The sequence below is a fragment of the Plectropomus leopardus genome, chromosome 16, assembly GCF_026936395.1.
Source record: "Plectropomus leopardus strain MGB_pleo_1.0 chromosome 16, ASM2693639v1, whole genome shotgun sequence".
NCBI lineage: Eukaryota > Metazoa > Chordata > Actinopteri > Perciformes > Serranidae > Plectropomus > Plectropomus leopardus.
The window spans coordinates 27,258,702-27,275,087 of record NC_142191.1 but is presented as its reverse complement, the minus strand read 5'-3'; the positions used below and the strand labels follow the sequence as shown (position 1 = coordinate 27,275,087).

Sequence of the window (16,386 nt, the reverse complement as noted above, 5' to 3'; positions counted from 1 at the left end):
TGCAGCAGCAACCAGAGATGCTATAACACTGAGAGATGGCCTGCTGGCTGTAAAGGGAAGGATGGATTCAAGCAGTGGCACAGCAAAGATGGCTGATTTCAGGATTCCGCGCTCCACGCATGCTCGTAAATTGGAAAATATCGACATTCTTCGTGAAAATGAGAGAATTTACCGTTATCGAAACGTATCGTGGTGTTATTAAGACATTATGCATTGACCAAGTGACAGGTAAAATATTTTTAGATGAGTTAATGGGCAGTAGTGGAATGTAGTACATTTACTCAACTACTGTGCCTAAGTATGAATTTAGGTTACTTGTACTTTACCAGAGTATTTTGTTCCATGTTACTTTATTCTTTTACATAACAACATTTCAGAGTGAAACATTGTACTTTTCACTTCACTACATTTGTCTGACACATTTAGTCACTTTCCAATTTAACATAGCATGAAAATAGAGTAAGAGTTTCTGAAATATTATGTTTTGTTATAAACCAAATTACCAAACACTTTATACAAGTACAGCTGCAACAATTAATTGATTAGTTAATCAGTCAATTGACAGAAAATCAATTGGCAACTATTTTGATAAACATATGAACATTTAAGTCTGTTTTTAAGTTTTTGGGGTGTTTTTTATTTTGGAGTTTTTGCATGTTTTTCTTCCCATTTTAAACATAATTTTTGAGTTTGTTTTTTATTCTTCTTTTTAAAAAATGTTTTTGTTTTTTTCTAAGTTTTAGAGTGTTTTTTCCCTTATTTTCAAAAAATAAGGGAAAAAAATAGTTAGACACTAAGGATCAGACAAGTATTTGAATACTTTTTTCCACCACTGCTAATAAGTGCGGTTTTATCGTGAACAAACTGCAAGGCATCCATTATTTTAAAAAAACAACTTTATTGACACATTCACCACACATGTACATTTGATATTTTCAAAACAGAAGTACTATAACAATTGCACAATGAAAATGTAGAAGAAATAATAAAAAAAAAAACATAACAAAAGTAAAAACTGTCAGGGTCTGCTACGAAGGTGGAAATAAACAGAAATGTTGAAATAATCGGTTTATATAAACGGTTTTTGACAAATTCAAAATGGAAAGGTTTTAAATTTTCCCTGGTTGTCATGTATATTTTAAAATCTGTGTCTCCAAAAATGTAAATTAATTTGTATAATTATATAATAATTATAATAATTGTAAATCAAACCAAAAAGAGAAACAAAACAATCTACATGCTAAATCGTCTCTTATTCACAATTACAAAAAGTCCATCTGTTGCTCGTATTTGGGGGGAATAAAAGACAGATATTAGCTAAGCGTCCATTTGTAGCTCATTCATATTTTACCACCGGGTCCTACTTCCCATAATCCAGTGCGCCGTTACAGATAGCGCTGTCTACTGTGCTGTCTTTTCCGTGGAGAGTGTCTGGCAGCAGGCTGCTGGTAGCTTGACTGTGCAAAGACGGCAAGAAGCGACCGACCGGCGGGGGAGGCAGGCAAGGCAGAGGAAAGGACAGGGGGAATCTAGGCTGCGTCCCGTATTTGGAATAAGCAAGACCAGACTACAGCGTTAGCTCTTGACGTGAAACAAGCCCCCGTGTAACCTTCAAAGAAGGACTCGCGTATTTTGACGGCTAACTCGCTGTTGGCTTGTTGGGACTCCTGAACTAACCGTCGTGCTGAAGTGTGGAGAAACTGGGGACGAAGAATGGGATTTAAAGAACATATCTGCCAGCTCTGAGTTGTGAAAACAAGGGAGTATTTTCCAGTTGCATGGAAATTAACTGTTCTGTCGAAAGGAGACGAATTCAGCCAGGCTTTGTTAACGCCGTGCATGTCGTGTGTCAACTTGTGGAAAAAGGGGGCAACGATGGCATTTAGGGACGAAGAAAAGTAACGTTAACGTTAGCTCGCTAGCTAGCTAACTAGCTAACCTAGCAGGCTGCTAACTAAGCCTGTGTCGCCCTGCCGCTCCTGGAGCAGAGGAGGGGCGCTGGGGCTTTGTAGCATTGCAGATCTGCCTTGCATTTTTGGCTTGCTGCAAGAATGGAGAATCCCAAATATCTGCCACAACATCTCAGGGGGATCTTTTGAACCGAGACGCCTCGATTTTTTTTAAACATTTCCAACACGGAGGAGAGCGGAAAACTGCCAGCTAACGTTGGGAATTCACCAAAATCAGCCGGCCCGGGGCAGCCAGGGTCTGTAATTGTGACTACTTTTTTGCCCCGTGGGGATAGGTATTAAATATGGGGAAGTGCTTCACATCTTGAGAGGGAGATCATGATCAGGCCGGTTTCAACACGGATCTGGCTTGTCTTCGACTGAAAGTTTGATTAATTTCTAGATTCAAGGTGAGAGAACTTCTTTGCAGGCCCGTGTGTGCTAACCAACAGGCCGAGGTTTGCTCATTTTTCACTCCCCACCATCATCATTACTTCAGAAATCAGCAATCGGGAATAATCATGTCGGGAGAGGTGCGTTTGAAGAAGCTGGAGAAGGTGATCCTGGACGGGCCAGCTCAGGCTAATGGCCAGTGCCTGAGTGTGGAGACGCTGCTGGATATCCTGGTGTGCCTCTACGATGAGTGCAACAACTCCCCGCTCAGGAGAGAGAAAAACATCACGGAGTTTTTGGAATGGGGTAAGCAAAGTTTTTTTTCCTCTCCTCTTGTTTGGCTCTGTGCATCCTGCCTCCCTGTCTTTTTGGTAAGATGATAGGCTGATAATGTTGGTGGTGCAGTGGCCCTCCCTTCCCCATCACATTCCTTTTATAGTAGTAGTGGGGCTCAGTTTGGCCTGCTCTCTTCTCTCTGCAACCCTCCCTACAAAGCAAGGCCACTTTATTCTTGTGTTAGTAAGCTGTTTTTATGTGTTGTGCAAAAGCACAACACGCGGCAGCATGTTGAAGTTGCATGTGTTAACCCTTTGAGACCTGAGCAAATTGATTAGATTCCTGTCAAAAATGTGGAAAGAGCAACTTGAGTTGAAATGACCCCAAACATTGGCAAATGAATTCGTTTTTTTTTTTTTTTGGATAAATAAAAAAGGGGTAAGAAAATTAAATTAAAAAATTTTAAAAAATTCTCAACAAAAAGCAAAGATTTTTTTTTAAAGGAATGATTAAAAACATGAATTCTGTAAAACCTTTGTATATGTAATTATGATAATTATTACTATAATGTATGTTTTGCAAAAAAATAACACATGGAAGAATGTTGAAGTTGCACGTTTTAACCCTTTGAGAGCGAATTGTCTGTCAATAAGATGGGGAGAAGGCAACGAGCAACTTAAGGTGAAATAACCCCAAAATTGGCAAAGAAATTAGGAAAAAAATGATCATTTAAAAAAAAGGACAAGGAAATTACCCAAAAAAGTATTTAAAAATGACAGTTATATTTCTGAGAAAAATTCCTCATTAAGATGGGAAGGAGGCGACGAGCAACTTAAGAGGAAGTCGGGGGCAAAAAACAATAAATAAACAAAGAAAAGTTTAACAAAACAAGGAAATTGCCTGAAAAAAGTGCTAAACAATACTAATAATTCTGTAAAATGTTTTTTATATATGATTATGATAATTGTAAATATAGTTTTCATAGTTTAACAAAAACAAAACATTTTCCAATGCACAAAAGATTTTTTGCCAAGTTGCTCATTGCCTTTTTGTTTTCTGTTTTTTAAAAAAAACAGAAAACAAAAAAGCAAGCTAATTCGCTAAGAGTCTGAACACAGCACAGTGTTCAGAGTGGTGGTGTAAATCCAGGTTTCAAATGCTTAAACAGAGAACATGTCTTCTTGCCAAAAACAGATTGAGGTTCTAGTTGACAAAGTTGACAACGAGAACCAAATACACAGAAGGACATTAACTGTAGCGAGGGAGATCTTAAACAGGCCCACTCAGAGTTTTGATACAAATCCAGGAAAGATCTCATAAAGATGTCCTATCCTCCAGGCTACCATTCATTCTCATGAAAATACACTCTTGCATAAAGTAGACACCTTTCTGTCACTGCACCAACCCTCTTTAGTTTTCAACACTACTTTGCATGCAGGTTTGTATTTCTCTTTAATGGGCGTGTCGGTGAAAGCTCGTTACTGAGCTGTCTCCTGGCAGATTGACATTGTTGTAACAAACAAAACAAAAAAAGTGTGTAGCAAAGTTGCAAACCCTAAATGTTTTGCCAATTAGTTTGCATTCAAAAAATGACTTCCTGCGTGATGTTTTGTAACTTTTACCACCTCTATGGTTAAGGCAAAGCTTGGAAAAACAACACATAGGAAGGCAAGAGGACCACACACACACACACACACGAACAACTCCAATCATTTGTGCAGAAGGCTTGTGTGTGTGTGTGTGTGTGACATCGGGGGTTTCGTTTGTGCATGAAGCAGGAATGTGAACAACTCACCTTTTTTATCTGGCGCAGAGGCCCAGCTCGCTGCCGGAGCATGCCTGGCTGGCCTGCCTGACTTTTTTTAAAGCCCTGAAAGAAGTGCTGCGGCAGTTTGAGGTGGTGCACAAGCAAAAAGCATTGCCCTGCCATCAAGACGAATTAATGATATAGCAGGAAAATTAGAGACAAAAGTGGCATGGAAAGAGAGTGCAGTTAAGCTTATATGTTGGCATTTTTAAAAAGACTCATTCTTTATTTCTGATCCAGGTTAAACTAACAGTGTTAAACAGGCAGCAGTTTGGCCCATTATAGAGCGGCAGTGTCAGACAGACAGGATGGCAGTTAAATTGGTCAAATGGTGGTAAAATTTGGCTGTGGCAGCTAAGTTGGTTTACCCCACCAGCCACCATCTGGACAGCCTATTCTGTGCTAAAAATGGAGCTGGTAAAACGGTGGAAGTGGCGGGATTTGGTGATTTTAGCGTCTACAAAGGCTTAAAAGAGGTACTTTCCTGCCTGTCTAAAAGCCATACCCAACTGTTTTTAGTCATTACACATGTATAGTTTCCTTTAGAGCATCCTGTTTTTCCCCAGTTGTTAGCTGTCTGCCGATCTGCTGCATTTAGCTAGCCTTGCAACAATGCCAGTGTGCCCTGGCCTTTAAGGAGAGGTGGCCTGTGCTCGGGTGCCAAGTGGTGACTACATCCTGACATTTCCCTGTGTTGACACTAGAAACCGTCTGACTGAACTCGCCAGACACAACACACAACATGCAGATGTGTCATAGTCCTGTCAGGCTCCCGTGTTGTTGCTTGTTGCTGTGTTTCCATGCAGAGGAATTCAGCTTTTTACAGTTTCAATTAGTTGATAATCCTTTATTTATTTGTGGTGGACTGCCACAAATAAATCTGTGGAAAATCCTGTACTGTACTCGTGTAGATTTCTTAATACCAACATAAGAGGTATATATCAAATTGCAAGATTATTTTTTTTGACAAGTAACTTAGGTAGCAGTAGAAACTGTTGTTTCACCCACTTAATACACGGCCTTTGCCATGTTCAGTTGTTAATAGTTTTATCAGTCGTACCCACTTCTGACATAAGCAGACAGCCATTAAATTAATGTATCATGCAGCCGATCTGAAACCTGGTAAAAATAGACAAACCATGAAGCCATATTGCCTATTTTTACCATGAATCTCCATCCACATTCTTCACTGTAACAAAAATGAAAGGTGGCTGTCAGACATGTGTTGTGGCTCCTGGTGGAGGGTACCCACCAAGCTCTAACAAGGTCCTTGGATTTCGTGGCTGTTGCTGTGCTTTTAGGCAGAGAAATCACTTCCATCAGGCTAAAAGGTAGATTGCTGAAGTTAAGAAAATAAAGTAAGAACAAGAAATCCATTAGTGGTCCCTTATAGGTTTATGGTTTTTTCCAGTCTCAGATATAGTATTTTGAAAAATGTCCAGAAACACGCATAAAAAAGAAAGCATTACTTTGGTACTGAACTACAAAAGGTTTACAACTTAGAAGCACGAATGTGTCGGTTGTCTTTGACTTAATAGCAGTGGAGAATTAGGGATGTACTTTTTTCAACAGCATTTGTCCAAATTAAATGTAGAGTATGTCTGGAAGAACTCAAGGAGGATTGACATCTGTGGTGATTCACATTCAATATGTTCTGTACTCTGTTATTCTCTATTAAGAAGCACAGAACCAACCAATGTGAGAAAAGACTTCCACGGGTTTTGTATCAGGGCCAACGTAAAAAACTTTAAGACCAACAGTATAAAGGAATAATAAGACATTTTGGTAAATATACTTACACGCTTTCTTGCCAAGAGTTAGATGAGAACTTACTCTTATATCTGCCACTGCTTTATGTGATTGTGAGGCAGCGTCAAGCATTACGTTGCTCAAAAGTAGGGATGATAACAGTTAATTGATGATCAGTTAATGGGTCGTTAAGAATTTAATTGAACATGTCAAATTTAATGGATAGGCTATGAAATGCTGCCAAAATATATGCAATATGTTGCTGTGAGCTTTGACTGAGGATAAAATGCATTTGGTATTGTTTGAAATAAGCAAAGTTTCAATGTTTTTTTTTTCAAATAACAATTAATGGTAAGTTAATTTTACAGATTAACTGATTACGGAAGGTGCTTACAATTTGCCGCCCTCGTCAGAAAGAGACTTTTCAGGGTTCAGCGTTAATGTGTTTTTTTCCACAAGTGGGTCAGAAATAGAAGAAGTTGAAGAAGTCTAGAAGTTGATTTTTACTAGCTCTTATACACATTGTTTTATTTGTTAGTGGTTGTCAATATTAACAAAGACTAAAAAATATTGTCATGTTGTGACTTTTTTCCGAATCGCGATGTATCTTTGAGAAATGTCCGTTTTGTCTGCCTTGCTCTCAAATTTATGGCAAATACAGTACATAGTTGAAGTTTGACCAACATCCTCTAACGCCACCCAACTAAACTCGTGTTTCCAGGGTAACTGAAATGCTTTTGTGCACTTCAGCTCATAAAGTTTGTCTCTACCCATCGCCATTTTTTTGCTAGTACCCAATTGGTACTGCACATGTGCAACTCTAATTAGAGATGAGATGGAAGTGAGACGGCTCACTCCTTAGAAGTTTCCATTAAAAAATCTGGAATTAACAATGTGGATTTTTATTGGTCCGGGCTGATCAAGAAATCAGTTTTGTTGAGCCCTGCATTGAAGCTCAGATTACAGGATGTAAGAGCGGTAGTAGATGACAATGCTGAAGAACACATTTCCATCCTTTGTGATGGTAGGAAGTGACTTGCTGTGGTGTAGTCTTAGCATTGTGACACGTCCACAAGTTAGAAGACCACACCTCTCGTGGTGTAGCCATCAGCAAAAATCTGGTATAACTGAGGTCAAGTCTTGTGTGGGTCAACAGAAGAGTCATACCTGTGATCGGACAATAACTCGCTAAATGTTAGCTGAAGAAGTGATTATAATGCCATTACGGCCCCACGTCTATACCTACCAACGGGGCCAGAGAGTGCACATGACTGATTGCAGCCTATAAGGAGCAGATTGGATCAGACGGATAGCATTAACACACACTCAAAACACAGTTTAATCTTACATACAGAAAAATGGTTCAAGATGGGCCTCATGAAACCTAAGACCTCTTTAAGTTGTGAGTGATGTGCTTTTGTCAGCCGCTCATTGGCCGCCTCTGCGCTCCCAGAATGGTCTGACAGAAGAGATGTAGCTTACTCACCGGGCCGGTGCACCTTTTTTTTTTTGCGGTGACAAAGGTTCAGCGATGTTCCCTTTTCTTCCTGAGAATGTACATGAGCCAGAGAAGAACACAAACATTTGTATTGGGTTTGCTTCTCTTCTTGTTTAGTGACCTCATTTCAGCTGAAATAGAGACCCCTACATGACCTGCAGCCACAGGAGAAATGAACAGGGGAAAGTACGCTGTATCCTGACTCCTCAAATGTACCACAGCAGTTACTGCAGTTTCACTAGATCAGGCCTGCGCCTGTACTTACTCTCTTACCACCTGGTTTGTGCAATTCAGTGTGAGCCAAAGTACAAATAATACGTGTAAATTGTTAAGCTGGGAGTAGAGGAGAAGTCTGCTAGCCCCTAAGCTAATTTATACAATGTAGAAAGCTATAGGCTTATGAAATAATGCTAGCACCTTCTGTATGTGGGGGAAATGTGACTTGCAAAACACAGCTGTTTTGATTATGAAGCATGAAAGTTATTGAGCCAAATGTAATTCTTTTGTTACCGGATCTTGTTGTTAATCCGTGATTGATGGTTGTTGGGAGAAGTTTGTTGTTAAAGCTTTGGGCCAGATAGCCTCGAAGTTTTAGGAAAAAGATCATGATTTGGGTTAAAATGAAAACACTTCTTCCCGAAAGGGATCTCTGACAGAATGAACCAGTTTTAATTACTTACAGTTATTTATATGTTGTTTTTACCTTTTATGGCCAAAATAAAAAAAAATAAGGGTGGCTGCTTATTCTGTAAACTAGCGATGTGAAATTGGTAGATGATTTTGTCTCACATTGATTTCAGGCCCCTGAATTGAATCAAATCGACATGGTATTGTGGCAGACTTTGTGATATCGGCAAATGTCGTACTGTTGTCCAAAGAATCAATATAATATTGACTTGTGTTGAAACTAGTGATTTCCGACCCTTCAGAGGAGACTTTATAGAGTTGATATGAAGGTTGATCATCATTCCTCAAAGAACAGGACTTTCTTTCAATTCTGAACTGAAGTGCATGACTTAAAGTTTGATCTAGGGCTCATGAGGGCGGCTGTCAGTGTTTCAGTATATTTCAGCACCAGCAATGATGTCTTTTTTTTATCTGATTGCAATCAAAGTATAAAGTTTCCGTTTTCAGTTTATTAGTTGAGATGTTTTTTGCACTTTGAGGATGTCTTCGGCCTTCTAAACAGGGATTTATGTTTCTCTGTGGAGACAACACTTGCATTCATTTGTCATAGATATCCTGTTTTCCTGCTTTCCCCCCATCATTTCCTGCTTTTTGTTTTGTCATGATCTCCTTCCCTGTTTTGGGAAATGGCTTGCCGCTGCAACTGAATGAAAATGGGCAGCCATTGCCAGCCCGCAGTTGGCAAACACGGGGGAGGACGCCTAACCTTTTCTCAATCTAGACTCAATGTTAGCTCGCAGTGGCCAGCTGTTCAGCTGCAGCTGATGTGTGCTCCACCCTACAAGGCTTTTATTGGCAGTATGCCTCACACACTACTCACAGTGGAGACACACACACACACACACACACACACACACACACACACACACACACACACATATATATGCACACTTACACACACACACTTATTATTGTGGTTTTGCCTTGCTTGGCTATGTCATAGTTCACAGACTGGAGTCCCTCCCTGTTGTTCCCGTTATTGAACAGACCAAAAGAGCTGCCACTACGCCTATAAGAATTTGGGTTGTGTTGCTTCCAAAAAAGGATTTTTGTGTCACGTGGTTTTGAACTCTGCTTGGAGGACATTACACCCTACCAAGAACAAACAAGGCTGCATGCAAGGCTTGCACTTTAAACCTCTGGCTTTATGTATATGTTTGTTGCACATACTGTTGCAGTAATAAACACACATTGAGTTCAGGCTAACTGATTGTGGCTGCAGAAACATCAGTGATCCTGAACAGTTTGGTTAACCATTGTCCTATTTAGGTAGAAGTAAACCAGGCAGGAAATGTACTCCAGTGCTTTTATTTTTGGCAATCTATGTTTGATAATAAAGACAGAATGGAGAGTTGATTTAGCAGCAGTGTTTTGTGTTCAGGTCCTGGTCAAGATGAGGTGCTTTTAGATAATAATGAATGCATGAAGTAACTGAAGTAGTTACTGATAATAGGAGTTTGTTGTTCAGATAGAGTAATCTGGTACTAAAAGATCTGAGTCTGATAATTTATAAATCAAAATTCAAACGTGAACCATAGCAGCAGGGTTTCTGTTTTCCAGTATTTAGCATTTTTTTGACCGAGGAAATCTCTTGAAGTCTGACATGTTTAAATCTCTCTGTTCATAATGTCCAGTAAAAATAATCACCTTGAGAATACGTAGGGGAATCACCAGAGGCCCCACAATACAATATTATCATAATACATACACAGGTCATAATACAATAACATTGTGATTTGTAAACATATGATCAATCTGAGTGTTGGATAACAAATTTATGACCTTTTTTGGGAAAAGGAAAACTTTTTTCAACATTTGATCTTTTTAATTTTTGTAACATTAATAAAAAAATCTATGCTTGGCATCTGTTGAGTCGATAGTGCCAGGTAATAATATTGTGAGACTTTGCTATATCAATTTTTTTTTTTACCATTCCTAAGAAAGTGTAAGTCTAACACTGTGCCCTAAAAGCAAGCCAGTGGCACTCTCTGCCCACACTGAACCGTTAATATGCACCTCTGTTATGTCATGTAAATAAAGCATGTACCTATCAGCTGTGCACTCGTGTAAACAAGCCATATATGCATCAGCTGTGGGCTTGCTATCATACCTGAGACATAACTTAAAAGATGGGTGAACGCTTGCTATCTTTCTACATTGGCACTTTTTAAACAGAAAAGGCCTTTTTAAATCGTGATATTCACTGGAATTGACACCAAATAAAGTCATCAGCATATGGGCTGTTACATTTACTAGAATATTTTGGCTACCTTGCATTCTTCTTTTAGCCAGGTCCCATTGTAACTAGGTTTTTCCAGTGAACTGAAGAGGTATTTTATAGGCTCAGTAATCTGTATCTTTTTTATCCCGAGTGTGAATATTAGTATGGGACCTTAAAATCCTGTTTGGGCCGTACTCTATCAGGACATCCTTCTTACCCCTCTCGTTGTTCTGCCGCTTCCTGTCTGGTTGTCCGGTGGTTACGGCAGACCCAGAGAACAGGAAGGAACCACAAGGACTCAGTGAGCTAGTCCGGACCCAACGGGTACATGATGTCATATGAGGAAGTGGGACAGCTGTATCGCATTGTGTCATTCTGTACTCAGTGGCTCACTTGTGTACCAAATTTTTGTGTTGTTGGGAAGGTGCAAGGTCACTAGCTTGTTTATTTCCGCGCTGGTGGATTCCCCCTTTCACGCAAACACACAATAAGTTTGCTCACTTGAACACTCACACACTTCGAGTCCTCTTCTGTCACGTTTTCACACGAGCAGTCACACCGTTATCCTCTTCCTCCCCGCGACACACACACAAACATACGCAGCCTTTTTCATTGTCCTGAGTGCACTCACAAACAATCAGCCATAGCAGAGGGGCCCATGTAGATTTCTCTCCTCTCCTCGTGTCCGCTGCTTTTCACCACAGTTAAGTATCCCAAAGGGAGCAGTCCAGCAGCCGCTGACACTTTATAATGGTCCTTTTGGCCTCTACATTTTACATACTGCAAATTAACCCGTGGAAAGACAAAAAAGAATATAAATCATTCATTAACAGACTGTCAGAGTTATTTAAAGTATCTAAATTGTGAGTAACTGTTTGAATTCCAATCAAATGAATCACATGAAGAGTACTCTGACCTTGATGTGTAAGAATGCCAATTTAAAACCACCAACCCTTAAATACTATGGGTGTTAATAACAAGTTTAATCACAATATAATATACCCATTCTTCCTGACATTTGCTGATATTACAAAGTCTGCCAGTGCATAATTATGATTCAGGTCAGTTCAGCAGTCTGAGAGTGATATGTGACAATATCAGTAAATACCCTCGTCGTCTTTTTCTTGGCTGCTTGCCATTAGCTGCCTGGCATTAGGCAGCCAGCACTGTTTAAATGTTAAGGACAGAGGTGTGCTTCGATGTTGATGGTGACACAGATGTATCATGGGAATGTATTTATTTTTTATTTATTTCAAAATAAAGGCATGTCTCAAAAATGACAATATTTGTTAATAACTTTGCATCGATGACATGGATTCATCATTGAATTGATATATATCGATCCAGCTTGATGAATCATTACACCCCTAAATGATACCAGCTGTTAAAGTTCTGCCAAAGCATAAATGAAGCATTCTTTCTCCCGTATTCAAAAGGCAACTTCCATTTGGACAGCAAAAAATGTATTGTTAAAGTCATGTTTTGAAATATTGAGGATAGAGCTGCAATGATTCATTGATTAGTTGTGAACTATTAAATTGATCGCCAACAAATCAATTAGTTGGTTTGAGTAATAAAATAAAGGCAACATTCTGTGATGATTAAATGTGAATAATATCAAAGCAGCTTTATTTGTATAGCACATTTCATATAGCAGGACAATTCAACGTGCTTTACAGAGCAATAAAATTAAAAATAAAACACAATAAAAGATACAGATTTACAATAAAGGAGTGAAGAGATAAGATAAAAATGTAAAAATCAGTTACTAAATGAGTTTAATATTTGGAATAACAATCATTAAAAATAGCAAAAGTGCAGACACGAGGTGTAAAGATAAAAAGATTATTTAAATTGATTTAAAATCGAGTTTAAGAATAGGTTTGCAGTTAAGAAAATATGACAGTAACCTGAGTATCTTTGGATTGTGAACAAAACAAGACATTTGAGGATGACTTGTTTGGCTTTGGGAAACACATTTTTGACCATTTTATAGACCAAAAAATGAATGGATTTATCGAGGAGATTCTGAAAATAGTCGTCAGTTTCAGCCCTAAATGTGTATCCAGCGTGTCTTCTACAATAATCTGCTACCTGCTGTGTGCCAACTACCATTAATTGTAACCTGGAGCTGTGAGTTATTTCATGTGAGGTTATAAATAGCTTTTCTCCACATGGTGTATCCATATCGTAATGCAGTGATTCCAATGATGGCTCTGATTAGTCGGCTCTGTTGGGGGGAATCCTACAACTTCAGGATGTTATCCATAACATTAAAATGATAATGTCCCTCCCGGTAAGACAGGGTTATTTAAGGGATAGCTCTAGATCATTAGCAAAGATGAAATTGCTGCAGTCCACGCTAAGCATTACATGAACCTTTACACCAGAATAATAAGTGAAATTGTGCATGGCATATTCAGCATCTGGGTGTCGCACAGATGGCCTTAAAGAACACTTAGTCGATGTGTCTGGGGGCTTTGTAGGCAGAGATGCCTGCTGCTAATTGTGATGTGTCATCACAAAATGGCAGGGGAAGGGTTGGCTTCCTTTCTCCGTCTCCCAGAGGACACACTGCAGCGCAGGTCATTAGCCAGCCTTTCAGTACCCCCGGGATCTGACTGCAAATGGCCTCTCCTCCCCCTTTCCTCCTTTCTTCACCTTCACTTCCCCTCATCCTCCAACCTTTTCTTTCATCTCCTCCTTTTTCCATGTCATTCTTCCCCTGCAGTGCCTGTTAGCTTGGTTTGGCTGACCTCTCTGCTCAGCTGTCTGTCCATCACTTCAGCCAGTGTTTACAGACCAAAATGAAAGTGGACCTGCTCGGTTGGCTGCGTTGGCTCATTATGATGTTTCTTTTTCTACTGCAGCTTCCTTGCCAAATGAGTTCTCCTTCAGATGAAACGATTTCAGCATAAATATCGAGCCACATGCTTACAAAAAGATGCATAATCACAAATTTTGTCATGAATTCTGTCCTATTAGGAAGCACAATCCTTTAGATTTCATATGCTGTCATCTGTAACTACATTACTCTTCTTTTCAAACTTTATTTATAGGTCTTTCAGTAAATATACACACAAACATTCAAGCACACATACCCAACCCTCCCCGCATGCCCCAAAAGTCATATTCCAGTCAAAATACCCTGAGTTATAAACACATCACCTATTCTTGGTCCAGATATCTGAACTTGTAACTATATTACTTTAACCTCAACCACTGTCTTTCCTCCTCTTATTAAAGGGGTTATCAAACGCCTGGTATAGCATGCAAAATGAGTATGATTTCTGGGAAATAACAACAGGATTAAGTTCTTTTTCTAGCACTTTTAATCATTTGTGAGTGTGTCTTTCTGCACATACTGAAGGAAAAGTGTTGGTCTGCTCTCCCCATAATGACTCTTCAGCTCAGAGGAGCAATTAGCAAGTCTTCTTTTTCGTCTGCCAGCTAAGTCTACACCAGTGACACACACATACACACATGGACACCACAGACAGAGCAACATTGTTTTCTCACAAGATTTTTTTATGTTGTCAAAGGGTGAATTTGGGAAAGCTGCTCGCCCCCACCACTCGTTCAGCCAAAACGGTCCCATGGCCAACTGGCGAAGGCGCTTGCTTGCATAGTTTTGTCTCTTCCCATACTCACGGAATTGAGAGTGTGTGTGAGTGACGGGGAGTGCTGGTCTGACTGAGCTAGATGTAAGGAAAAATGCATGACAGACTGTCCTTACTTTCTTCATTCATAAAACTGTATGGAATCCGTATCATTTTCAGCACCAGATTATAGTAATACTCCACTGAAAATCTATCTTTAAAGCGGCTATAATCAATATGTTCCTGCTAACAATGAAACTGTTGATGACTATTTGTAGTATGAAAGGGTTTTTATTATCACTGGACTCTGCACTTCCCCTAAATTAATCTTTTGACTCATTGCTTTGGTTTCCCGGTCTGCGGCTGTACTTTTACGATTCACACTCATTGCTCTCAAAGCAGTGTTTCCAGCTGCAGCAGGCAGCTGTTTTCAGTGAACAAACAGCCGAAACACAAAGTTAGCAACTAATCAGTGAACATTAACCGTTAGCCGCTAAAGAAGCAAAGACTGAACCAGAGCTAATTGGCCAGGTGGCCAGTCAGAGACATGACTCCAAATGAATGCTAGATGTTGCTAAAAATGGAAGGGGTCTCTTTCTGTCTGTCTGTATGTCTTTTCCTTCAAATGTCTCTACAACTCTTCATCCAATTGACACACTTGGCGAGTGTATTGGTGTGGACCCAAGGATGTGCAGGGTGAGCTCATGGAATCTAATGGGACATAATCTGGCTTCCTGTGGTCTTGAAAACCCTGGAAAAGTCATGGAATTTCAAAAACACATTTTCCAGCTCTAGAAAAGTCATGGAATTAGTAAAAAACCATTAAAAGTTCTGGAAAAGTCATGGAATTTTGTTGGGTGTAATGAGATTGTTACAGTAATTTTCTGTGAATAGCAATGTAACATGACTTCAAATTTAATTTTTGTAGCTGCCAAACCTGACAATGCTGTGTGTGTGACGATTTTTTTACAGTCACGTAGGTTTATTCATTTTCAAGATTAAAAAAAGGCTGGGAAACTGGGGCAAAAAAAGAATAAGAATAAAGCAATTTTGGACCCTTGAAAAATTATGGAAAAGTTTTGTAAAATGTCTCCATGAAAACATCTGGAAACCCTGATACTGTATTTATTAATTGTGCATTAAATCATCAGAAGTATGCACTTTATCAGTACTTGGGTTGGCGACGGACGCCACTATTATAAACTAAGTTTCTGCTCTATATAGTTGCAGAGTTGTGACATAGATTAGGAGGAATCGGATTTTACTTATAACATTAGGAGAATAAAAAGAGTTGACGAACAAGACAGTGGTGAAGGATTCGATGTCTGTTTGATGTCTTGTATTTAAATCCAGTGCTAACAGGGGATCTGATAATGTTAATGGGAGAAATGGAGTTAGCTACATTGAGTGTTAAGTTGTTTTATGCAGCAGTTCCTAAGAACGCTGCAAGCAGCAATACTGGAGGCCAAGCAATCTGCCCATTTTGACGGGCACTGCACTAGCAAGTACTAAAAACTCGTTGCCTACAGGCTTGATAAGTGGCTCTGAAAAGTTTGTATCCTTCTCCTTTTTAGAGAATGGCAGCCCAAGTCAGCCTGTATTCACAGCCATTTAAATGGATTCAAATGAGGAGCCATAGTCACAGCATTAAAAAAAAGAAAAGAAAACGTCTATAGAAAGCTTTGAAGCCACTACTGCAGCATAATCCACCTCTCTGCAGTTGATCTTTCTTTTCATTAGAACACAAAGCAGCAGAATGGGGATACTTTCTTGTGTTTAATCTCATTGCCTCACATAACCTATTGATTTCTATTAAAATTAAATATCCAGTGTGCTTACATATTTACCAGTAGTGAATTTCATGTTGTATGTATTGTGATACACTTTTGATGTGGAATGAAGAAATATTTGGAGAAAATTTCATGTTAAACCGCCGTTAAATCTGGGGATTAGGGAATCTAAGACGTTTTGGGCAGCAGCCACAGGCACAATTTGGCTTCCATACAGTCTCTGCTAGCCCCAAATTTAAACTGTTTATGTTTATGTTTACCATTATATTATGTGTGTAGTATTTTTTTAAAAGGACAGATTTTCTTTGTTAAGATAAGTATTAAAGGTGGATTTCTCTGCGAGTCAATTAATTTAAAATTTAAAACTCAACATGAGTTCTGCCCAGCATTTTTCACTCGTCTAAATCTGTCAGCATG

The 16,386-nt window shown here is 39.2% G+C and overlaps 1 protein-coding gene across 10 annotated transcripts in view; it reads left to right on the top strand.

The window, feature by feature from the left end:
• The first annotated feature begins 1,436 nt into the window (after window positions 1–1,436).
• Window positions 1,437–16,386, top strand: part of cdc42bpab (CDC42 binding protein kinase alpha (DMPK-like) b) — a 102,211-nt gene continuing 87,261 nt past the window's right edge. For 5 of the 10 annotated variants that reach the window (XM_042502976.2, XM_088089670.1, XM_088089675.1 and 2 more), the window contains exon 1: window positions 1,438–2,648. In XM_042502976.2, the coding sequence (XP_042358910.1) occupies window positions 2,471–2,648 (178 nt within the window). In that variant the 5' untranslated portion in view covers window positions 1,438–2,470. Of the gene's footprint in view, window positions 2,649–16,386 lie in introns of all 10 variants that reach the window. The other 5 variants (XM_088089672.1, XM_088089671.1, XM_088089668.1 and 2 more) reach the window with 3 other exon arrangements.